Genomic DNA, 26,154 nt, shown 5'->3' on the forward strand with positions numbered 1-26,154 from the left:
GTTATGGGTTATTATGAGTTCTATTTAACTTGAAAGCTTGCCATATGTTCATTCAACACAATAAAAGTCACCTGACCTGTCTGTGTACCTCACACAATGGCCAACTACACCTAGCAGAGTTTCTAGGTGTAGAAAAGTACAAGCATTAAAAAGAAGATGACACCTCCTTTCCCCATTAAACCAGTAAGTGTCCTTTGGAGGCGGGGGGGGGGGAATTAAGTTTTCTGCTGAATATCTTTCTCTTTTGGGTACCACCTCGTGGTTCTAACAAAGACACCCACCCACCCAAAAAAGGATGGGTGGGAGAGAGAGGGGGAAAAATGAAGATGAATCATTTCCTTGAGTATCTGCAGGCACAAAATAAGGAGGATAGAGTCCAACCATACCAAGCAGGAAACTGGAGCTTTTTAATTTCCTCCCAGTAGTTAGAATCACGAGAAAACAAAGACGGACTTCACAGGACACTACCGGAAAAGCAGTTATAATCCCCAAAAATAAGAGCACCAGATCATGCACTTCTCTCAGGGTACAGACCTCAAGACGAGTATTTCGTAATGGTAAGCTCTCCAAAGGGACTCCGTTGTTGCGTGAAGGGGGGGGGGCGCCAAAAACTTGGGAGAAACCGGGGGGGGGGGCTCAAGTAGAGCTATAGAAACTTCCCAGTAAGGGCTCTTCTCCCACTCCAGCTAAGGGGGGAAGGGGCATGACACAAAAGACAAGCGGGGTGGGGGCTGTGAACAAGGACAGCTCGACTTCCAGCCTAGAGGAAGTTTCCCAGAAGACGACCCCCAACCAAGCCTTTAAATGGAAGCAGAGAATGAGGCGAGAGGGGGCAAAGGGAGTTTCCTTGCATTGTCTGTATCCAGCCATGTCTGGCTGAGTAGCCCCGATGTGTCTGCTGGGTGTGTGTGTTTCCCCCCTTGTCTTTCCTGCACCTTGACCGGTCGCAGCTGGCTTCGCCGGATGAAGAGAAACTTCTCCGCAACTTTCCTCCGCTCATCCCGTCGAGAAACTCACCGGCTGAACTCATGGTGCCTCCTTCCCACGCGCCTCTCTGCCGCTGCTGCCTGCCCCTTAACCCGGCGTCCTTCTTTTTTAAGCCATAGCAGCTCCTCTGGAGCCTGCTGAGAGGAAAACAGGCCTCTGCTCTGTCTCGGCGGCTGCCGAAAAATGCGGCTCGTTCCCCCGGCTCCCGCGGAACATCCCCGTCGAGGAGAAGCGACTCGCACCGAAACGAGCCCCGACAGCGACCAACTCTCCGTATAGGCTTCTCCCACAGCTACAACACGAAAGCCCCCTAGAGGCCGAGAGCCGCCAGTGCAGGCTTAAAAAGCAGAACCAAAAAAAAATCTCTGTTCCAAGATACGCTTCCAATCAGCGGAGCGCTACCTGGCCTGCCTTTCTCAACCCCGCCCTCTCCGTCCTTCGCGGTGGCTGCTGGGAGTCGTAGTTTTCTTACGCCGGCGGTTGGGCCGTACGGGGAGATTATATACCGCCCGGGCTCGGCGGACTCGGTTTCCCGTCGTGCCTGGAGGGTAGAAGCACGGATGGCGGAGAAGGATGACACCGGAGTTCGACGACGAAGTGGTGTTTGAGGTAGCGAAAGCGCGGCCTGTCTGGGGGTGTTTCTGAGGAGGCCGCAGGCGGAGGAGCCGGCGCCCCGGGTCCTTCACAGCCTCAGGCGGCGGGGCGGGGTGGGGCGGCCCCGTGAGTGGACGTTGGGGGTGGGGGTACCTCGCGGGGCCTTCTGCTGGGAGCGGGGGCTGCCACAGAGGGGCCAGGAGGTTCTGAGGTGGTGCTGGTCTTTGAAACCGCCCCCCTGAGAGGGAGGGAGGGTCGCCTTGAAGCCCCAGTCACGGCACTTGGAGGGCAGCAGCTCAAAGGGGCTGGCCATCTCGCCACAATCCCATCCGTGCCTGCCAGCCTGGAACCAGTTTCAGTAGAGTTCAACAACAACATAGGCGCCGACCCCATGGGGCCTGAGGGGGCCCGAGCCCCCTCAAAAATTTTATTGGGGGGGCTCGGCCCCCCCAATAATTAAAAAAATTATCGCGCGCCTTGGCTCCCGCGGCCGGCGAGGGGAGCCCGGGCCGCGCGCGGCTGCTGCTGCTGCCGCCGCCGTTTGTGGTCATGGCGGAGCTGCCGCCTAGGGAGGAGGGGAGAGGGGGCTGGCGGGGGGGGCAGGCGGTGAAGGGGGCTTGGCTGCGCTCTCTCTCTCTCTCGCTCTCTCTCGGGCTCTCTCTCTCTCTCTCTCTCTCTGGCTCTCTCATAGGCGCCGACTCCATGGGGCTAGGCGCAGCACGCTCTCCCCTATTCGCTCACGAGGAGGCGGCGCCACTTTATTTGCATATTCATGAGCTTATTTATTATTCATGAGCTTTCCCGGGCCCCCCCAATATTTTTTATAAGTCCGCGTCCCTGAACAACAATAATAATAATTTATTATTTATACCCCGCCCATCTGGCTGGGTTTCACCCAGCCACTCAATGGCACTTGCTCCCAGGTGAGGGTGCCTAAGATCGAAGCCTGCTTTTGTGGGAGGATGAAGGCACCGTCTGCCCCCAGACCGTGGTTCTCTTTGCCATTTCAGCTCAATAGCCTTTTTGTCCAAGGAGCACCCATCAGTCAGAGTTGTCGAGGCAGATGGAGGGGGCACCACAACAGGGTGCTGGTTGCCCCCATAGATTCCCCCAATTCAAATAACAGCCCCCCCACCCCGCCCCGTTTGTAAATGCTGCTGCTCAATGGCAAGCTGGGGAATGGTTCAAATGACAGCTATCCTAGATGCCCATGCTGACCTGGATTTTATTGCCGAGAACTGGCTGGATGATGCTGGGAGTGGGGTTAATCTGTCTCAACTTTGCCCCACCGGGTTTCTCTGTACAGCCAATGTTAGTAACTCAGATATATAACGTAATGGCCAACTGGCACCTTAAACCTGTGTACAGTAGCAGGCAAGATCTAGGGGTCTGTCCTGATTGCATCTCCCTGACCAGATGTCCTCTCCAGCAGCCCACTGGGTTCAAGTGTGCATATCTGAAGTTAGGTGGCTGGGGCAGAATAGGGATTCTACTGATGTACCACCCACCCTGATGCTCAACAGTCTCCCTTCCTGAACTAGCAGGGAAGGTCTTAGGGTTGGCATTCATGCTGAGGCTTCGCTGTCAGGAGTGGATCAGGATTTCATGTCTGCCATGCCAACCTTGAGTCTGTACCAAGTAACTTCTGACTCCTATCCATGCTGCAGGACACACTCTGGACTTGGTTTTTTGCATTGTATTGGATGGTGGTGGTCTTAGAGTGGAGGAACTTCCTTTAGTTCTCTTGTCATAGTCATATCACCACCTTGTGGGGCTTAACCTTGCTGGATCTCAAAGCCTCTGCAGCAATGGGGGACCAATTAATATGGCATGCCAAAGAGCACCAGTAATATTTGAGATTATAATTCAGGGTGGTCCCCTCTACCAGTCAAAGGAATAGAGGATCCTTCTAATAAAGGCAAGAACTATCAGTGAGGGAAAGGGCATAGCAGAGTGAATTCTGACCACTGACCCTCCATTTGTTAACACAAACTCCTAGTGGAGATGTACTCTTTCTGATTAAAGACAATGTGTTAGTATTAAAGTATAAGGGCTTTTTTGGAAGAAAGAAACACCCCATCCAAAGGTCATAGATCTCACTTTCTGTAAAGCATCTTTGTTTCCCCCACCACTGCCAACTTATTTATATATTTTTTTTAAATTCTCTTTATTAAGTTTCATATACATAAAACAGAAAAAAAGAAAACAAATAAACATACACAAAAAAGAGAAACAAAAAAAAGAAAATATACTTGCATCTAAAATTGATCATTGCATGTACAAAGTTCCAAAGATAAAAAGAGAGAAACTAATATCAGTAATAAACAATTTCCATTTCAATTATTAGTCCTCTCCTTTATTTTCTATGTCTTTCATGATCTAAATTTCCTTTCGCCCCCCTACCGACCTCCATCCCTCCTGCTTTCAGGCTTCTTAATCTTTATTATTTAGTTCTCCTGCAGCTTACATTTTCAATTAGTTTATACATCATGAGATTTACATCAAACCCGCTATAGTCCTTAAATTTCTGTAGTTTTCTTCTATGTAGGTCATGAATTTGTTCCAATCATTAATAAACTTTGCATTTTTTTGGTTTCTAATTTTTTGTGTCAATTTTGCTAAGTTAACAAATTCAAATAGTTTCGTTTGCCACTCTTCTATTGACGGTATATTTTGACTCTTCCAATTTTGGGCAATTAACAGTCTGGTTTTGTTTTCTTCGTGTCCTTCCCCTTCTTCCTCCTCTTCCTCTACTATCTGCTCCTCTTCTTCTTCCTCTACCTCTCCTTCTCTAGCCTTATCCTCTTGCTTTTTCCTTAAATCATTTTTCTTTCTGGACTCTTTCTGGACTGCCAACTTATTTATAGATTTACATTCCTTCTAGTAGGATCTAATTCCCCTTTTTGTGGCAGACCTGGCACAATGCAAATGCTGTTGTCTATTTCAATAATATTGGTTAGATTAGTAAACTGTAATAATAATTAAAAAATGAATCCAGCTTCTTGAAATGTATAAAAGAAAGCACTTTTGTACGCTTTCATTAGCATCATAGGCATATAGTGTAGCATGTGTTTTTCGTGTATGAGGTTTCTAACATTAGAAATCCTTGTGGTTTAATTGTAATGGATAAATAGTATTTACCTCTTGAAGCTGCACTGAACAAGAAGTTTTTGGAGTATGCTTTGAAATGGACATCTTCCTTATAAGGAGAGACCACTAAAAGTGTGTGTGTGTGTGTGTGTGTAATTTTGCGCTATTTGGGTTTTTCTGCTATATTTTAGTTGGCCCAATAAAGGTATTGCCTAATATGAACTTTGGAAACTGTTTACTTAGAAACATACATGGTGAGCTTGGGGATCAGCCAAACGCCCAGTCACCCAGTGGTCTTGAGGTTTTCCTCTTCCTTGTTAGCTAGCTACAAAAACTCTTCACTATTTTGTCATTAACTGTGTTCCAACCTATCAAACTGCTTCCTTGACCCCCTTCCCAAACAAATAGCAGATGTCCAGGAGCTAGTTGTTCCTGCAAAATCCTGAACAGAAGTTCTTTTACATGTTCAAAGAGACTGCTAACAGGCCTATTAAGCTCATTATAATAAGCCATGTTAATTTATTCTCTTTCAGTTGGTTCATTTTTTGCAGTCATAATTAAATTAAAGTGTTTACTAAGTGTTATCATTTTCAGAAGCGATATTAGACAAGGTTAATGGAAGGGGGAAAACTTCAGTTGGAAAACCAGTTAGTTAAGTATTTCTATTGTTTTACTTGATGGTGGGGGGCAGCTGACTCCCCTGACCCTCTTGGCTATGCCCATGTATCCATGCAAGCTAGTTGTTATTCTGTGCTGTCGTTTCTCAGTACATGATCCTTTTGTATTGGTAGTGTGTTTGATATATCTAAGTGCAAAAGAATAGTTCATATTCTATCTTTGCTAGAGTATTATTTTATTTATTTATTTGCCCCTTATGTATTATACCTATTCCCTCTATTATTTTGGGATTCATGCATACATTGCACAATTAAGTTGCACAATCTGATGCAGAGAGTTGACTTGTATGCTGTACTAGTGCAGTACAAGCAGTACTAGACTGCTATGTCGCTTTCTAAGTTCAGACATTGGTTGATAGTGGTTTGTGGGAAAGACCTAATGTACTGTACATAACACTGAAGTAAAAAAAAAAGCCTTTAGTGTACTTCAATGAGGTGCATGCTTGTTTTCAAAAGTTTTAAAAAGACTCTTTAAATTGAGAGTATCATCCAAAAGTAATATATATATATAGCTGATCCATTAATTTGCAAGTCTCGCTGACTTTCATAAGGCTTCCTTCCAGATAAATTGGTGTAGCTTCAGATTTTCTGGAAAGTTACATGTGTATCTATTTAATTTAGAAACAAACTTTGACTAGGTTTAACTGTGGCAGTTTCAAGATGTGTGGTTTGTTGCACTAATAAATCATTGCTACTGGTGGAATTGCTGTTGACGTTCTACCCTATCTGGGCTTTTTTCTGGATGCTCATTCCTCTGTTTCATCTACACCAGTGGGCATAACATAACTGGCTGTGGTGGAAAAGCAGAAAGTCCAATGAGTGTCAAGTTGGAAAACTGAATCCAAACAATCCTTTAAAAAAATAAATACATAAAAATCAATTAATTACCATGAAACACCTATTCATTTAAGCACAGTTGCCCAATGCTAGTTATGCAATGCCAAAAAAAAAAAAAAAGGTTTTAATTTTTTTTAAGATTGGAAGTATTAATTGGGGGTGATGGCAGATGCTAAAATAGCAGAGACTAGAAAGGGATTTTTCCTAGATTTTAAAATTAGTTTTATTTTGTAATTTCACCATAAAAATATTTCATTTCAGCACTATTTTCTAATATTTTAAAAAGATATAGCTGGAGAAACATTTTAGTTCAAATTAAAAGATCAATTAAAAATTAAATGTTTAGAAAATGGTAACAACTGCAAAGGTTAGTAAATGTGTGTGATGTATTCAGCTCTGATATGTCACTGCCAAAAACATGACTCTTAAATGTACAGAAGTGTAATGCTACACCTGTGGAGATTATTACATTCCACACACACCCCACACTTTATCTTCGCCAAAAAGCCAAGAAGCAATATACTTTTCCAACTATCTCAAAAAAGTCAAACGTTCTGTGTAAGAAAAATGGAGAATTGTAAAAAAACACACCACATAAGTGGATGATAATATGTGGACCTCTTCACTTTCCTCCCAGTAGAATGTGAATGAACAAGAGGGTGATTCCGCACTAAATTCCTAGTGTAGAAGCAACCCATAGTTACCAGGAAGTGGAGAATGAAATTGGCATGTATGAGGAAAGAAGATGCATATGCTTGCAGCATGTTCCTAGTTTCTAGCCCACGGAGATGATGTCTGAATTGAGCCCTTGGTATAAGATCCTAAATTCTGGCCCCCAACTATTGATGAGATGCAAGTGCAAACTGCTCTTGCAGTTATTGAAAAGAATTACAAACTGTGAAGTGAATTCAATATCTAATAATTTTCTATTTTAAATGTGACTTATTCCCATATATTCAGTTGACTTCATGCTGTTTCATACTTTTCAAGTTTGAAATACATATCCATTGCAATGGCAAACTGGCAAGTGGAATTAAAAAAATGGCAGTCTTAATGACATGGTGCAATTCTTTTATGAAAGGTTCTCATTAGCTTTAAAGGGTTTCCTTACTGTAACCACATCTTTTTTGTAATTTATTCATGAAGCCTGTGCTGTTACTAGAAGCACTGTTTATGAACACTCAGTTGTACTGTATTTTCCTTCATGTTATTCATTGTATATGAAGCACTCCGTATGGAACTGAGACGCTTGAGGCACCAGAATGAAACATGGTTGGCAAAACACTTTACATTATCCTTATACTTCTTTTGTGTGAACTTTGATACCTAATAATTTTCCTGTGTGTGTGTTTTGTTGTTGTTGTTGTTCATATTAATGACATAATTTTGAATGCCTTCTCATTTACTTAGTAACTGTTTGCTTCCATTAAGAAAAGGCTAATATTCAAGTTACTCTGAAATACTAAAGCTTGATATAAAAGTTAGAGGACAAGGCCTTTCAAATAACTTACCTGTAACTTTTCCTTATGCTGCTATGACAACTATTTTAGTAACTTTTAATGAAAGCCTCTTGCATTCTCCTTAGTTTGATTTTGAAGGAATTGGACAAGTCCGTCCCCCCCTTCATATATTTTCTACTGCCTGTAAGAATTTTTATTCTGGTCTAATGGCATTTAATTGAAGTTTTAGATATTTGATATTTTACTGTGTTTGATGCTTTAATTTGTTGGAAGCTGCCCAGAGTGGCTGGGACAACTCAGTCAGATGGGCAGCGTATAAATTAGTAGTAGTAGTCATCAAAATTGGAATGAACTGGTTAGTCCAGAATTTCTGAGAAGAAGAGAAGAAGAGTTTGGATTTGATATCCTGCTTTATCACTACCCGAAGGATTCTCAAAGCGGGTAACATTCTCCTTTCCCTTCCTCCCCCACAACAAACACTCTGTGAGGTGAGTGGGGCTGAGAGACTTCAAAGAAGTCTGACTGGCCCAAGGTCACCCAGCAGCTGCAAGTGGAGGAGTGGAGACGTGAACCCGGTTCACCAGATTAGGAGTCTATCGCTCTTAACCACTACACCACACTGGCTCTCAAAGAAGCTGAGTAGCTTGGCAGTTGTTTTTTTTAATACAGGGGAATTTTTGACAGACTTAATTTTTATAATCCTTAATTATTTGACATATTAAGGTGGCTAGCAAATTTCTGAATGACATACAATAAGATGAACACTTTTCTGTCTTAACTGAATCAATGAAACATTTTTATGATAAACTAATTGTTGTAAAGTTAAAAGTAGCCATTTTTATAGATCCACAGGATGAAAATTGTGTTATACACTCTTCTGCTGCATCAAACCATATGCAACTGAAACAGAATAGGACAAGGGAAAGATTAATGCTATTAAGGTGTGAAACATAATCCTATCAGTGCTCAGAAATCTTTTTAGTAGGCTAAATAGGCTTAACCAAAAAGAAGCATACTGTATACATTTTTTCTATTTATTTTACAAGTTGCCCTTTTCTTTGCAAATACTTATTCCAGTTTGATGTCAGCCTTCTGAATGTCAGTAACCAAAACTTAAACCAGTGTGTACAATTAGACATGAAAATGCAAATATAAAGGTTAAAGCATAAATATTAGAATGACTATTCTATTGGAATACTAAAGGAATCATGTACTGTACTGTTCGTCATCATATATGGAGTAAAATCAAGAAAGAAATTGGAATCCATCAAATTAAATGGTCTTAAAGCCTTGTCTTTAATTTGATAGCATTGAGTCTGGCTGTGAGGCAATTTTGGAAGACAGAAGGTTTTCATTTGAAAAATGTGAGAATCTGAAGGGAGCAGGAGCACAACCTTTACATAGGGGGAAATAGTTTTTATGTTTATAAATAATGTACCTTTCTAGAATCCCTGTCTTGTTCTCATTCAAGATGCAATTTATGAGTAATTGGCTAGATGATAAGCAGGCCAAGATGATTATGAGCCAAGGGACTATGACTAAGACATTTAAATTCAGTAGCTTGGCAAGTCTTTGCAAAAGATTCTATATAATATTGATGTGCATTATTTCTTTTAAGCAGTAGCTTCCTAAAAGCCTTTTAAAATCCATCAACTGATTGTCGGTTCCTCCTATCATACAGTAACAGAAGAAATTGCAGAGTCTTAGTGAGTTGCTGCTGGCTGCTTCTGATGATGCTAGGAAAATGCGCCTGTGTGAGAGCACAGGTGCAGTTTTTCTGACCGATGCTCCTCATTTTCTGCTCCAGTCATCCTGGAGAGGCAAGTAGAAAGAAATGGGGAGGTGGAGAATATTCTCTCAGATGCACTGGAAGTGTATCTGAGAAAGAGGTGGAATCATATTTTCCAGGAGACAAGGAATGCACTGCCTGTAAGTCTTTTATTCTTCTAATCACTGCACCTCAGAATAAACTTGGCTGACTTTTGTTTTAGGCATTAGCAGAGTTTGTACTTTAGTAGTTGAGAGGGATAAAATTCGAGAGGGAAAGAAGTTTCAAGATGTTGTTGGGAGTGTCATCTGTTGTTTATATTCTAGTTCATTATACACTAGAATTGCTGTGGTTTAAAGCAAGAATATTATTGTCTGCTAATCTAAAGGAGGTTTTTAAGTTCCACTGTTAATGTGGTTAAGAGTTAATAAAAGGTTAGATCCAGAGGAGATATCATAGGGTGGGAGAGGGAGGAAACCAGAGAGATACTAATGGAGAAAGTCTTAGTCATTTCCTTTATAATGCATCAGCAGAAATTACAGAGGTGTGGCTTTGATTTTAGAAATACTGTAATGAATTGGATGATTACTCAAATTTGTGTCTTAGTTTCAATTTCACTCATTAAAACAGGTAAACAATGGTAGCTATGCATAGTATGACAAGGGAATTGATGAAAGATAAGTTAAATCTTTCTAAATTTTGGTGTTTCTTTCAGAAACTTCTCTGTTTGCTATTTGTTGTCTTGAATTTTTTTTAATCTTTGTGGTATGTAGTTCAGTTCAGTAAAAAGACATTAGATCTTTTCAGTAAAATTAGCCAACTAGTTGCTAAGGGTCTGGGGCACGGGTGTCAAACACAAGGCCCGCGGGCCGAATCCGGCCCACCAGACCTCGTCATGTGGCCCGTGTAGCTGCCGCCGGTCGCCAGCCTTCACCTTTTATTCTCGCTTTTTTTTTTTTTTTTACACAAGAAAGCCGCCTCTTCAGCGCATGTGCGGCAGCCTACAAGCCAGAGAATGTCTGCCCTCTAGCAGCGCCGGCCGTTCTACACAGGAAACCTCCACTTTACATGCATTCAGGAAACCTCCACTTGTTTTTATATTGAGCGCATGCCATCCTGTGATGTGACAGATCTAATGGCTGCCTGAACCCTTCTCTCCTGTACTGTAAGTCCTACAGATACAACCGGCCCTTTGAGGGTGACCAAACTGCTGAAGCGGCCCCCGATGAATTTGAGTTAGACACCCCTGGTCTGGGGCATGCATTATTATTAATTAGATTCTTTACAGCATCCACCCTGATACACTGTGTTTATTAATACTTCACTTACCACTACACTATACATGTACAGGCAGGTTCAGCAGAAAGATAGGGACTAGTTCCAGGGTTCTTTAGACATATATGCTAGGTATGTACCTGAAAGCTGTAGAGATAAAAGCTTCAAGTTGCACATATTGAGCAGATGGTGCTTTCTGAGAGAAACCCCCCTCCTTCCAATCAGGACACAGCCTTGAAAGGAGAAGAATATTTCATTTTGAGGAGACTCTAGTAGTGTTTTATCTTACCAGATTGCCATTGCCTAGAAGTGGGGAACCTGTGTCCCTCCAGATGATGTTGACTCCAACTCCCTTCAGCCTGAATCAGCACAGCCAATGTTAAGGGATAATGGACTTGTAGATCAACCACATTAAGGCCACCAATTTCCCACTGCTGTATATGACTCTTTCCATTCTTGTAGGGTATGGCTAGAGGAGTTGACCTTTCAGCTGTTGGAGCTTTGAACTATAGCTTCAGCAGGGAGGAGACTGGGTTCAGTTGATTCCTCCTAGCTGTTGCTCCTAATGTTGTACTTATGTGTAAAGGAGTTGGGCCCTTTGCTGTTCCCTTAAGACCTTAAGCTACTTGCTTACTACAGTAACCATAGCAAAGTGAAAGCTTGCTAATACAAAGCAGCATTTGTCTGATTCATTTTAGTAGTTGGAAACACAACTATTTGGTGCTAATATAAACATTGTTTTAATTTCTAACTAGAACATTGTCGCCAAATAATTGGCTATTTAGTTCAAATTCTTATGTTAAATTCAGCTCTCGTCTTGTTCTCTAAACCTAACAATCCTTTGTCTCCTAGATCTGATTACCAACGGTGTTCACATCTCCTTTGCTTATCTGTTTCTTACTTCACATAACCTATGAAATCTTCTGTCCTGAAGCCATATGTGTAGTTTTGCTCCCTCCCATTCCTGTCCCCCTAAGTTGCCTCCTAAAGCGCTCTATGCCTTCACCACCTACTGTATTTTTCCCTTGGGTTTTTCAGCCTATTGTTTGCTCTCACTTTCTTCACCTCTCATGATTCTTGGCTAGGTTCCCAGCCTGCTCATCTCTCCTGTTTCTTCTTCCTGCCTAAAAAGCATCCAGCCACTTTAAAGTTTTAATGCTCTATCTTATCGTCTTGTATTTTCCTTGGGCATCTGTTTTTACCAGCTACTGTTGCTAAAGTTTCTGTTCCTCAGGTTATTTCCCCCTTTTTTTCAACAACCTCCTTCTCTGGTGTCAGACTTACCTGATTCTGAGCTGTCCAGTTTTCCAGGATTTCTTCCTATTCACCTTTTTTGTTATGAGACTGCCTCCCATAACTCCTCTTTAGTAGCCCTTGTGTGACACTTTTCTCTTACCTTGCAGTAACTCGACTACCAGTATTCTGTTGACAACTTCATTCCTTGAGTAGTTTAAACGTTTGTGAACATTCCATGATACCACATTTGCTCAGCTAGAAGCTTAGCAGTAAATCCCCTAACACACTATAATGTAGAATGGACTGTTTATAATTGGCCCAGAACAGGTTAATTAAGTTTTTTCATGTCATGAGGAAGTTTGGTTGGACTTTGGCTGAAGGAAAACAAGAATACTAGTATTATTTCAGTATAATTTGTAGTTACCTTGATTGTTTAAATTGTGGTATTTTTAACATCTGCCCTGAGACTATTCAGTGAAGGGTGGGCTATAAATAAAAATAATGAATGCATCTTGAACTCAGAATACTTCATATAAACAAATCAATTAATTAATTAATTATACCTTTAATTTTTTATTTTAGAATTCGCCACTTTATCAGTACTTACAGGACGTAGGACATACTGATTTTGAAGTATGCTCACCATTGGTACAAAAGCCGGAAGAATGTACATTCGAAGAGGGGCAAAAAGACATGGCTACAGTTGCAATTCAGAACGTAAGTACTCAATTTGGTAATTCAACTGCTACATAATCTATCAAATGAAAATCCCAGCCTCTATTTAAAAATGGACTCCCTTCATAATGTGTATCCTTTGTCTGCATTTCAGTGGTATTGAATACTGTGCATTATTGTGCACTGTTTATTGTTAACAGTTTATTATTGTGCAGAGCTAGTCCTGCCTTTGCATCCCTTGTGAAAGTTGTCCAGATGTTGTTTTTAAGAGGCAGCTGGAGTCAGGTGATGGTCAGGGTTTTCTCCCCACCACCCCTTACATACATCAGTAAGATCCTACACTCGCTCTCCCCACTCTGTAGTCATGGTATCACTTTATTTTAGTCCTAATTACTCTACTTATTTAATGTTGTAATACAAATAGTTTGAGTTCCCTGAAAGCAGTCCAGATTCATCCACTGTGTTCTGTTGTCAATCCCCCACCCAACCCACTGCTCTTTTACATCATGCAGCCTAGAGGAGAGGGGGGTGATATAATGCATATGGATTATAGTTAATAGCTTAATGTCTGTTGCAGATTGAAGATTTAAAAAAAGCAAGATGAACTTGCTTTAACCCAGCATGGTAAATCGTTATTTTAACCTTTTCCTTTAGTTTGCATTAGATTTCATATAATAAGGGTACCACTCAAATTTCACAGGTTTTTAAATGAATAAATCTCCTAAATACCGTTGAATTTGTTCAGTATTACTTTCCCCCTCCAGAAACATGTCTCATTCTGATCTGGCTCAGAATCCAATTATAATAATGAAAGCTGAACACTGACCAGTTTCACTATAGCAGAGGAAGAAGCATCTTTTTTCCTGATTAACTGCGGGATTAAGGAACATCCTAGGACTCATTTGCCAGTGATCAGTCACTTGTACAGTAGCATGTAGAGCATTCATATGGTCATGCATGCTTTTGTTCAGAAGAAAACACAGCAATCTTAACATGGTATATCAAAGCCTGGAATCCACCCTAGACTGCTCAGAAGTGAGTGTTTTAATGAAGATTGGGTGTCTAAAAAAATCATAGGTTTCAGAGAATCTTAAGTTTCCTGACTCCCATACAATGCAACCCTATGTATATCTGCTCAGAAGTAAGTTTGAGTCCAATGGGACTTAATTCTAAGTATGTGTGTGTGGAATTGCACCCTTAGTTAAGAATGCTAAAGTTAAATAAAATATCGGCAGAACTTCTAAAACTAGTAATCAGTAGCTTGCGTGACATTGTAAGGAAAAGGAAAAATGCGTGGGTGGTGGTGGGGGGGGAATCAATGGAAAATGGAACCTGAAGTTCAGGTCCTTTTCCCATGTCAGCTGGGGCTTCATTTGTAGGGGCTTGGGATACAGGAAGAGAGGAATTGCATTTTGCAATTCATCCATATCATCTGCTGAGCTCTCACTGTGTCTCATTGCCCCTCCATATTGGCGATTTGGACAAAGATGGAGCAGGCAGGTGCTGCCTCATCCAGAGCATTCAGGTACCTTCTTAGTGCAAGGTTCTTCCTGTGCAATCAGTGTTCATTTTTCAGGCAGTTTCTCCTGTACTTTTGACAATAAATCCCGCTAGGGAAGAGAACACCTGCATGCTGCTGCTCATTTTGTTTCAAAAATGCAGTGTAATTAATTGTTTGCTAGCAATGTATGCTAAGCACGGTGAACTTGTATAAGGTTAGCACTGGTCACATGCTGGAAACTCATCCATTTTTATGTCATCTCTTCATCTTTAGCACCTAGCTGGAGCATGCTTGGCCCAGTTATTTCTGCCTGTCTGTTCTTGATAACAGCGAGTTCTTTTAATGGCCATTATCCATCTATATGCTAAACGAAATCATGGAGGAAGGGAGTTTTCTGCATACTTCCTTGGCTATGACTCTGCAGGCAGAGGCCTTTCTACTGTCCCAAAGGGGAAGGAAATGAAAAACCAGTTGGCAAAATTTGATGATAATATTCTGAAAAACATGGTGTTTTACTCAGCTATGGTCATGGCATGATGCAAATAGAACTGTTAATAGCCAATGGACTCGTTCACGTCACAGTAAACCATAATTAAAATTGTTAAAGATAGTTCAATGGGATTGAGCAGCATGAAATTGCAGGTGCTTTGCTCTTCCCATGCTGCTGCCGTGCTATGTAGGAAACAAGCCATAGTTTGCCTTGCCATTATGTCCAAAGCCAGTCTGGTGGTTTGTTTTCCCCAAACAGTAAATCGTAGCAAACTCCTAGGTGTAGCTGCAGCAGGACTAAGGGTGAAGCACTTGCAATTTCAACAGCATGCACCAACATGCAGCTCATTCACACTAAGCCAGGGATAGGGAACCTGTGGCCCTCCAGGTGTTGTTGGACTCTCATCAGCCCCAGCCAGCAAACTTAGTGGTCAGAGATGGTGGAAGTGGTCCAGCAAGATCTGGAGGGCTGCATTAATCCATCATTTATTTTAACTATGGTTGAACATGTCTTGCAAACCAGGTCAATGAGTCCAACAAAATGAGTCCACAATGAGACCAAAAATAAAAGTTGTTCTTAGTGTCTATTTTTGTTCTTTTACTTCTGCTTCTGAGATTTTTCTACCACTCTGCAGTAAATCTGCTGAAGAACACTGATTCATTGTCAGCATTGTACTAACAGCAGAACTATACATTATGTTCCCTATCCCATGTTTCCTTCAGTATGCTAATGCCTAAGTCCTTGGTGGGCTGTTCAACTCTTCATCCAGATCTAATTTTACCCTACAAATGCATAATGGCCAGTTTTTCAACTGTTTCCCCACCCCTCCCCAGCTGGGCTCAGAGACTAGAAGTCTTGTTTGTCTCTGCGAAGGTGAGGAGGAGGTGACCTGGGAGGGGCATGTGGAGAGAGAATTGGCAGTCAGAAGGTTGTATACTGTTTCTTCTGTCAGTCCTCACCTGCAGATACCTGAAACTTGCAGGCATGTATTTCGGAAACTTGTGTCTTGCTTATATAAATACCTAGTGCTTGCATAAAGAGAACACCATTGTAATTGGGGATCTCTGCTGGAATTGAGGAACTTGGAGTCTTTATTTTCTGCCCTCATTTGCATGTGATTGTGGAAAATGGCTTGGTTTAAACTTCACTATTCAATATAACCACTTCTATTGTTGTTGTTGTTATTATTATTATTATTATTACCCTTCATCTATAGATCTCAGGGCAATTCACAGCATAAAAATTCAAGATAAAACTGCAAAATACATAATAAAACAAGGGGGGAACCCATCACACCCACCCACAATTATCTATAGATGATAATTGCAGTTCTGGCACCATTTTTTGGCAGAATTGTAGCTTGTGGTTTTAAATCCGAGAGAAACCTTTCAAATAGAGGAGGGCAACCAAGATGACCAGGGGTCTGGAAACTAAGCCTTACAAGGAGCGCTTGAAGGAGCTGGGTGTGTTTAGCCTGAGAGGAGATATGATAGCCATAGTCAAATATCCTAAGGGCTGTCACATGGAAGAGGGAGCATGCTTGTTTTCTCCTGCTCTGGAGGGTAGGACTCGAGGCAATGGCTTCAAGTTACAAGAAAGGAGATTCCAACTAAACATTCAGAAAAACTTTCTGACAGTAAGAGCTGTTTGGTAGTGGAACAGACTTCCACAAGAGGTAGTAGACTCTCCTTCCTTGGAGATTTTTAAGCAGATGTTTGATGGCCATCTGTCATGGATGCTTTAGCTGAGATTCCTGCATTGCCGGGGGTTGGACTAGATGACCCTTGGGTCCCTCCCAACTCTAAGATTCTATGATTCTATATTTCCTACATTTTTGCAATTCAAAATCATCATTTTAGACCTTCCTTTTGTAATGGGTAGAAATGAAATATATATTTAGCATACTCTATATATTTAGCTGTGAATTAGAGGCCCAGAAACACTAAAATTAGAAGTGAACAGTAGTTCCTATATTTACCAGGAAACTCAGCAGGCTACTTCCTTTTCATCCTCTAGTATTGCTGATGACTACTCTACATATACTAAAAATAGCTTATTACAAAAAAATCATATTTTGTAATAATCATTTTCATCTCAAGTGTTGCTGATTAAAATGATTCCATGTTGAGTAATGAACAGTGTGATACTCAATGAAAACAAAATTCCTCTTTAATGAAAATTCACTTGGCCAAAAAACAAAGTGAATATTCCAATCTTTCCTTCCCAAAGTAACTAACCATATATACATACCTATATAATAGAACCTTAATAGGCCATTTCATTAGGCAACTGTTGAAAACTTGTGTATCAAAACATCTTTTGTTCTTTCTTGAAATAAATTGTACAGGATTTTTGTTGTAATGAATATTGTGATGATGTTTGCAGGAAAGCTGGAGATTCTCAAAACGCATCTAACAAAGCATGCATTTATAGCTTGCCTCTTGCTAAGGAGCAATTGTGTTCAAATAATTTATGCATTTTTTAAAAAAATAGTTTTTGCTGCCCTCAGTACATTTGTGTACACAGTTATTTCAACATGAAACAGTTCCCCATCATATTCTCTATTCCTTGTCCTTTTTCGGTGCCTTAATTGTGATGTTGGTCAGAACATTATAAACACTGGTGTGCTGGTGTATTTGATTATTGGTACAATGACCTGTGTTATTTGTAGGCTTAAGCTACTTAACAGACATCATCTTCACATATGACTAGACCAGTGGAATAAATGAAGGCAGTTTTTATGATAATTATTATATTTATTACTACTGTATTGATTTTTTTTTAATAGAAAGACGTCCTATCAAACTTAGCTGAGAAATTTAAAAGCTGGCTTTCTTTTTTACCATATAAGAAAAAAGATGAACTACTTCACCAGTTGGTAAGCTGCAACTCTGCAATCCCAGATAAATAAATTTCTTCTACCTTTTTTTTTAGCTAAGCCAATAGCTTGTTCTCTACATGACATAGCAAAGTATGGCAAAGTGTTTAATGTTCAAATCTGCGTAAAAGAGGAGGAGACCAAAGCTCAAGCTTTGCATATGTTCTGATGTTTTATGAATTATTGCTTCCCAACCCTAGTTAAAATTACCTACGCTGTCAAAATCTTGTTTTGTGATTTTGTTCACAAACTTTGTAATTTAAAAATGCTGTTTTCAGCTTTAGAGTGCTTTAACGAAGAGTTCTAGATCTCCTTTAATTTGAGAATTGCTTTTGAAAGGTTCTGTCTCTGTTAGTGGCTTCTGGCTTGTATTGTTGTTCACCTGCATGGCCAAGTTTAATTTACAAATCCATCTAACTTCAGGGCTTATTGTTGACTGAAGTTATATTATTACGATGTGCTTTGTATTTCACAGCATCTCAATTTATGGTTGTGTGTGTTCATTTCAGCAAACTATTCATATAGCAGAAGTGATCTTAGCAGTAATAAGCAGTCACATGACCATTATTGAGACTTTCCATAGAACTAAGAAGTCTTTGGCATGCTCCTCCTGGTTCCCATACCCTAATGGGCAGGGTACAAATGCTGTTGTTGTTGATCTGACACAACCTGAAACTAAGCCAAATCATGTACAACTGAAACAACCATATATTGCTTTCCCATTAACCTTGCCTCCACTTCTCTCTTCTGTCATTTCCCATGTTGAATGTTAAGATCTTTGCAGCAGGGATCTGTCTTTTGTTCAGTAAAGAACTATGCAGACTTATGGTGCTATATTAGCAATAACAACAGCAACCACAGAATGCTTTACATCAGTGTTGGTGGCCCCCTTTTTGTCCTGAGGGCCACATTCCTCTTGGCACATCTTCCAGGGGCTGCAAGCCAATGATGGATATGGCCATCTCATAGACACGTTCTATCACAGGCCCAAATTTCCTTCTCCTCAATGGATGCATGCACATAAGCTGAGGAGGGAAAGTTATCATCCCGTCCAACCAAATGATCAATTGGATGACTGCAGAGGGGTGGCTTGCTTCCTTATCAGGGGCACTGGGCTCTACCCACCTCAGCTCTGTGTCTAATTGAATCCTGTCCCCTATCTGCCTTTTGCCTCACTCTGCAACCAAAATCAGTGGGGGTCTTAGGGGAGGCAGAAACATTTGCCTGGGTGGTGGTTCAGACTCCTAAAGTAGGAACTGGCCATCCTTTTTTTATATATTGCATAGCGATAGGGGGAAAAATATTTTATTTGACAAATGCTTGTGTATGTGAAAATGCTGTTTTTTTCTCTAAGGATGTTGGTTTTCGCTCGGAGGCTCTCTGCACCATCCTGCAACAGGAAGTTCTGCTGCAGGAGGATGTTGAACTGATTGAGCTACTTGACCCCAGTATCCTGTCTGCAGGGCAGCCCAAGCAACAGGAACATGGACATCTTCCAACACTACGCTCCCTAGCAACTCCTAATATTTGGTATTGCCTTGGGCTATCTGCATAGATTACAAGCTCTGTTGGAGGAAGTATCTTGCTCTTCACATAGATAACCTCTTAGAGAACAGGAATTGTTTTTCTTTCTCTTTCTTTCTTTCTGGTTCTTATTATTCAACCTTCTATCCCATGGATTTAGAATTGACTTCCCCTTTGTGTATTCTTTGCTTTGCATTAATTTGTGCAGTGTACAGCAGGAGCATATTTTCTTAGGTGTGAAATTTTGAAGATGGTTAGCCACAAGTTTGCATGTGATATTCCCTTCTTAACAGTTTATTACCCTATCTCTTGCATTGATTTTTACTGCTCTGGCAATTGATAAGCCCATTTTTCTTAGTGAGCTTTCTATTTTGTGGGCCTGTGTTCTGGGCTACTTTAACATACTCTCCCCCACCCACCTCCCCGTTATGTTTATTTGAGGCTAATGGAAAGAGTGTGCTGTTTCACACAAATTCAGGTTTCTTTGGATTTTGCATCATTTGATTAAAATCTTTTTTCCTCGTCTTGGGAGAGGCTCACTATACGAGCCTGGATGTACAATATCTATAAATATTATGTCTCTGGTTCATTTTAGGCAATTCTGTTGGTTCTTCTGGTCCATTCTTTAGATTATATGGGCTGCACACATAATAATGTTGTAACGACCAATGTTTCAAGAAGTAGCATTTGATAAGCGAATGCAAATTTGTCACAGTTTATAACGTGCAAGAAGGGAACTAGACTTATTCATGTTGAATGTTTTAGTGTCCCTGCAGAGACTTGTATTTTGCAACAATTTTGTAACAATTCTGCAAATGTGACAAAAACAAGTGAGAGAAGCTTTGCTGTTGAGTGTATATGGTTTTAAGAAAAATAATGAGCAAGCCATTTGAAATGATGCCACGAAAAGGTCTTCCATATTCTGCTTTAAAGGAAACCAAGCGTGCACTTTTGGACTGTAATGGTCAGATTAAATGAATCAGAAACTTGAAAAACGAAACTGTCAATAGATCAGCATTTGGTTCCCTGGAGAAATATGTCCCCCTTCTGCTGTCCTAATAGCAGGGTAATTTTTGAAAAAAGGTTTTAAAAGAAATCAAGGACATACATTTCACACGAAATAATACCTAAATTAGAAATAACATGAATTCCTGCTCTTACTGCTACCATTTGTTTTTAAGGCAGAGAGAGCTACTGTTACCCAGTCACAGTTATACTAAGATACTGGGCTTCTTGATTAACTTATATTGACAGCTTTTACTTATGTTTCAGGGGAGCAAAAATACTTTCTTAATGACACTTTAAAACATAAAGATACATCTCCAGAAAATTGAGTTAGGACTCTGTATAGTACCATACCTATTGATATCATGGTTTCCTTCATATGACAATCATACTTTTCATTGCTGTTCTTCATTTTTAATGAAAGCTGGGCAACAGCTGGCATGCCCAGAATCTGGGCAAGCTGCAAAAAAGCAAGATGTGGCTTATACTGGCTATTTTGTTTTGCAGGGATATCTCATTACTATTTGCCTTCATCAGCACACTGATTATTCTTCCTTCTTCATGGAATGGATCTCTTGGATTGGTGGGGGGAGTAGGCTTGTTGATTTACATGTGCTTACGAGGTTTGGACACACTGAACACAGCCAAGCTGCAAATGTCTCTAAGAAAATGCCAACTCCAGCTAGAAGATATGGTGACTAATTGTCGAGCCTTCACTAACCTTGTGAGAAAATCTCTACGGCTCATTCAAGAAACTGAAGTCATTTCCAGAGGATTTACTCTGTGAGTCTGATTTTTAGGTTATTTTATTAATTGGTTCAGTCATCCCTGTTTAACCAGGAGTGAATAAACTTTTCCTTTAAAATGTCTAAATCTAAGATGTTTCACTTATGCACACAACATATTTGTCATGAAGCTTGAGTCACTGGTACCCAAATCAAGCTGATTTGTGGAAAGGAGATAACAAGGGCATGGATGGGAATGAAGTGGGTTTTGATATGTTTGGCACAATTTTTCAGCAACCTCCACGTTAAGCGTTTCAGTAAAAAATACCTGCAAAAGACACACGTATTGAAGAGCTTCACAGCTGGTTGGTTGTGTTCTTTCTGGTAGTCTGATAAAAAGAAAAAGGTCAATTAACTCATAATAAAAATAATTTCGTACTTGGGAGCTGAAGGAAGCCAAATCTACATGCAAAACAAACATTAGATGTGTGTCTCACCTAAAAAAAAACCCCAATCCTGATGAGGCAGCTTTTAACTTTTTCCAAGTGCCTGCTACAAACTTTCCTCAAGAGATTCATTCCTAAATTTTCATATGCTTTGGTTGCAAATATACCAAATTCAAAAAGTGCACACTTCTTTTTTGGGACCAATTTTCACTTCACAAATATTAAAATGTTTCGTATTTAAGATTCATTTGTATTAAGATTTCATTTGGATTTTGCATTATTCAAACCATATTTTCTTACAATTTATTTTTCTCCTGAATGACATGTAATTTGCTTCAGAATAGTTTTAGAGAGATGTTTTAAACATGTAGAACATTATACAGGTTATGGAAAGCCCTCTTCCACCCCCATAACACTTCGGAACCTTTAAATGCAACATAATTTAACATCATGTGTTTTTAGGGGATTATTTGTTTCCAATTCTGCTTTTAGATGAATGGCTACACTGAGTTATAAGAGTCAAAATTCTTCTAGATGTATATTGGCTTCAAAGATTACTTCTAACATACTTCATAAAGAACAAGAAACAGCAATACTATCCAGAGTTTGTTGCTTAAACATTCTCATGTGTACATAATATTTTAATCTCTATTTACAGAGCGTGTGCTTCTAATACTAGATCTGCTGTGTAGTTTGCAAATGCAAGCAGCTACATGTATAACTAAAAGTGTAGCCATCTTACAGTAAGCGAAGTTCCCAAACGCAGAGAATTAGTCTGAATTGAGCTTTACTGACAAAAAAAGAGATTGTCTTGTGGAATGTTTAGGCATGTGGTAAGACAATCCAACCTTATTGTTGGCAAGGTAGCATACAATTAAGAATAGTTAATATTATAGTTAAAACGGTACTTCAAAAGAGCTAAGTGTTAGCTGCAGTCTGATCAAACCCTGAGGCAAAATACTTATATTTTATTTTTGCAAATGGACCGTGTGAAGAAAGTAGTCTAGTTCTCCAGCTTTAAAAAAATAAAAAGTTAGTGGCTAGGATCCAGCTCAGAGAGAGCATTAGCAAAAGGCACTTCCATTTCTGAATCTCTCATTTCATCAATTGCCTCATGATCTGCAGGAGCAGTTTTTCAGGGTATGGAGCAAGGAAGCCTCTTAATGATATGGTGTGCCAGATGCAGCTGCAATGGGTAGCTGTCACATGCTCACTATTATGTGGAAGACCACATAAACCTGTGGCTCATGCCATTTGTCACTTAGCTTCTTCAGTCTGAAAGCCTGGCAGAAGTATATTTCCTTATAAAAACATGAAATTGGTACCTGCAGATCATATAGGATTCTGAAAACTGGGAAAGACAGATAGGAATTTTTGCATATAAAGACAGAAGCAACCCTAAAGGTCATGATATTTGTTTATGTAAATGTGTTGTCTTTCTCTTCACTTTCTAGCGGGATTAAAGTTTGAATGACTTTATACATCGCTACTAGCTACGTGTGGGCTTCTTTAATTTGTATAATAATGAAATAATCGTTCAATTTTTTGATATGCATGAAGGTATATTACATAAAATGAAAACATGTAAGATGATAATACTGATTTATTTTGTATTTTTATCATTACTTAGGACATCTGTACAGTTGTATCACATTTTACTTTTCAAGTTTGCTTGACAGGGTCAGTGCTGCCTGCCCATATAATAAAGCCGGACAGCATCCTTGTCAGCATCTCATTGGTCTTCGGAAAGCAGTTTATCGGTCAGTACGAGCCAACTTCAGAGCGTCAAGGCTTGCTACCTTGTATATGCTGAAACAATATCCTTTTTTTGAAATAGGACAAACTGGAAAAGGCTAAATAGATGTAATGCAGAATTAATGATTGCTGGACCTCTTTTTATGTTTATGTTCATTTTGTCTCAAGAACTTAACGCAACTTTGTGTTTCTTGTCCATGGCCTTAATATCCTACATATTCACTAACTCCATTGTTTGGTTTTCTTCATAACAGTTTTTTCAACCTACCATGCAGCACATGCGTCCCTTTATGCTTGCAAGAACCCTGTCAGACAGGCTAAGTTAAGGACTGGCCCACTTCATGGCTGAGTGGAGATTTGAATCTAGTTTCCCTGGTGTAAGTCCAGCACACTAACCCTGGGATGGGGACCCTCAGGCCCAGCAGCCAAAGGCAATCTTCCAGGACTCCCTGTCTGGCTTTCATGACTTTCACCAGGCCACATTCCTCACTTGTGCTACTTTGCACTCTCCTGGAATGTTTTTGCCTGGCTTGAACATTCTGATAATGCTTCTTCCTTTCCTGGATAAAGAATAGAGAGGAGTGTGTGTGTGTGTGTGTGTGTGTGTGTGTGTGTGTCAACTAGCCTACTGTACAGAGATAAAGTTTTATGTACATGGCTCAACTGCAATTCCTCCTCCTGTCTTTGGAGTAGAGGTCATAGAATTGCAGCGTTGGAAGGGACCACAAGGATAATCTAGTCCAGCCCCCTGTAATGCACGAATCTTTTACCCAACATGGAGTGCAAACCCACAGCCCTGGGATTAAGCGTCTCATGCTCCACTGACTGCACTATTTAGCCATATGTTGAAGTGTGGGGCAATGGATTGCCCCTCTTTGAATATTGTATGTGGTATTGATTAGTGTTCTTTTTAATGTATAGTGGTGCCCCGCAAGACGAATGCCTCGCAAGACGGAAAACCCGCTAGACGAAAGGGTTTTCTGTTTTGGAGGTGCTTCGCAAAACAAATTTCCTATGGGCTTGCTTCGCAAGACGAAAATGTCTTGTGAGTTCCTGCAGGGTTTCCCCCTCCCCCTTTTCCCAAGCCGTTAAGCCGCTTATCAGCTGATCCGCTAAGCCGCTTAACAGCTGATCCGCTAAGCCGCTTATCAGCTGATCCGCTAAGCCGCTTATCAGCTGATCCGCTAAGCCGCTAATAGCGCTAATCCGCTAAGATGCTAAAGGGCTTGCTTCGCAAGACGAAAAAACCGCAAGACAAAGAGACTCGCGGAACGGATTCTTTTCGTCTTGCGAGGCACCACTGTAGATAAATTTTGGCATTCAATAAAGATGGATTAACACTTGAGATGAATCCTGTCAGTTTCAATTTTGTTAACAGTTTTTTGTTCATGATTGTTTGCTAGATAGAAAAAAAAACCCCCAATCAAATCACTTGTGGGGTTTTTTGGGAACGAAAATGTCTTTATTCTGAAACTTGTTAGAACTACCTCATGTTTGCCCAAGTTGCGTGTCATACAAAAGCTTCTTTAACTGCCTTAACACTAACTAAACTTACCCATTGAATTCTGAGAGCGACAATGTGACAAACTACATCTGTGTGGTGCCTTTCAAAGAACTGGGCCTTGGACTCAGTGAAGAGCAGGTGTCTGAGGAAGAAGCACACAATCTCACAGATGGCTTCAGCCTGCCAGCACTAAAGGTAATCCAGCCTTCAGGTTTAACATTGGCCTATTTTGTAACTACTTTCCACTTGTAGCAATTAAACAAGAAAACCTGACTGAGCCTGTTAACTAACTTTAAAAAACCCACCCAGGCCAAGGCTCAAGTCAGCTGCCTGGAATATATTAAGTTAACTTACATCTTTGGGCTGGACTCGTTTGTTACCTTTTGTAAGCTTTAGTTGTGGACTCTTGAAAGGATATTTAATTATCAGAATAAATTGCTATAGCATAGAAAATCCCTGATTTACATCTTTTTTTTCTACTTTTTAATATAATTGTTTAAAAAGAGGGCACTGGATGAGTTCCAGTAGTTATGGGCCATTGAGGTGGATCAAAAGAGTCAGACAACCAATCTCTCTCTGTCTCTGTCTCTCTGTTAGAGGTTTTAATAGAAATACAGTAGTTCCTTGGAAGTCGAACGGAATCCGTTCCAGAAGTCCGTTCAACTTCCAAAACGTTCGAAAACCAAACGGCACCTTTTGATTGGCTGCAGGAAGCTCCTGCAGCCAATCAGAAGCCGCAGAAGCACCGTTGGACGTTCGGGTTCCAAAGAACATTCGCAAACCACTTCCAGGTTTGCGGCATTCGGAAGCCAAAATGTTTGAGTTCCAGGGCATTCAGGATGCAAGGTACGACTGTAGCTCTTACATAACTGAATGTCATTCATTTAAAACATTTCTGCTCTGCCTGACTACACCCCAAGGTGGTCTCTGTGGCAGCGCTCGCTTTGTGGAATGTCCTCCCCTTACAGGTGCCAACTTGGTCTTTTAGCAGCTAGTTAAAGCCTACTTGTTGGCTAAAGGTTTTAAGTGACTGATTGTGTGTCCTACCCAGTCGATTTTAGCTACCTTAAATTCTATTTGTAGTCTTTATGTTGTTTTAGTTTTGTTGCTGTTTATGTGCAATGTATATTTTCTTGTACCCTGCCCTGATATCGATATTCATGTATGGTGCATTGTAAACCTTTAAAAAAAAAAGTTTTAGTGGTTTGGTAATCATATTATTGTTGAATTGCTTACAATGTATGGAAAAGCAGGAAAAACAAAATGTTATTGTTTTCTGTAACAATTAGGGTTATAATAAGTTTTCTGTATTTGTAGGTTTTATTTCAACTTTGGGTTGGACAAAGTTCTGAATTCTTCAGGCGGCTAATTCTTCTGCTGTCCCCCTCCAATGCATCTATCAAGACGCTGATTAGGCCAGAACATTTGCCACTTTCGACCTTTACTGATGTGACTCAGGGTCTTCGTCATGCACATGCTGCCTGTTTAGAAGAGCTTAAACGGAGCTATGAATTTTATCGGTACTTTGAAACACACCATCAATCTGGTTTGGAACGTTCAGTCAAAACCGAACAAAAGTCAAGAGAACTAAATCGTCTCCACACAGCAGTGCGCAGCCTACAACTCCATCTGAAGGCCTTGCTTAATGAGTAAGCTGTTCTCTGGGAGTGATTTGTTACTACACACAGGTCCGCTGTCAGAATGCTTATTATTTGAAATCTCAGTTA

The 26,154-nt window shown here is 40.5% G+C and overlaps 2 protein-coding genes across 3 annotated transcripts in view; one reads left to right on the plus strand and one right to left on the minus strand.

Moving 5' to 3' along the window:
- The window catches only part of FGD6 (FYVE, RhoGEF and PH domain containing 6), a 52,837-nt gene extending 51,555 nt beyond the window's left edge, over nt 1-1,282 (minus strand). The window contains exon 1 of the mRNA XM_028747559.2: nt 1,018-1,282. Coding sequence (XP_028603392.2) covers nt 1,018-1,030 — 13 coding nt within the window. The 5' untranslated portion in view covers nt 1,031-1,282. The remainder of the gene's footprint in view (nt 1-1,017) is intronic.
- A 151-nt stretch (nt 1,283-1,433) lies between these two features.
- The window catches only part of VEZT (vezatin, adherens junctions transmembrane protein), a 30,820-nt gene continuing 6,099 nt past the window's right edge, over nt 1,434-26,154 (plus strand). The window contains exons 1-8 of one of the 2 annotated variants that reach the window (XM_028747566.2): nt 1,434-1,596; nt 12,507-12,641; nt 17,379-17,468; nt 18,823-18,998; nt 20,505-20,780; nt 22,836-22,985; nt 24,475-24,622; nt 25,745-26,076. In XM_028747566.2, coding sequence (XP_028603399.2) covers nt 1,561-1,596; nt 12,507-12,641; nt 17,379-17,468; nt 18,823-18,998; nt 20,505-20,780; nt 22,836-22,985; nt 24,475-24,622; nt 25,745-26,076 — 1,343 coding nt within the window. In that variant the 5' untranslated portion in view covers nt 1,434-1,560. The remainder of the gene's footprint in view (nt 1,597-12,506; nt 12,642-17,378; nt 17,469-18,822; nt 18,999-20,504; nt 20,781-22,835; nt 22,986-24,474; nt 24,623-25,744; nt 26,077-26,154) is intronic. The other variant, XM_028747567.2, reaches the window with a different exon arrangement.

The sequence above is a fragment of the Podarcis muralis genome, chromosome 10 (assembly GCF_964188315.1).
Source record: "Podarcis muralis chromosome 10, rPodMur119.hap1.1, whole genome shotgun sequence".
NCBI classification, from domain to species: Eukaryota; Metazoa; Chordata; class Lepidosauria; order Squamata; family Lacertidae; genus Podarcis; species Podarcis muralis.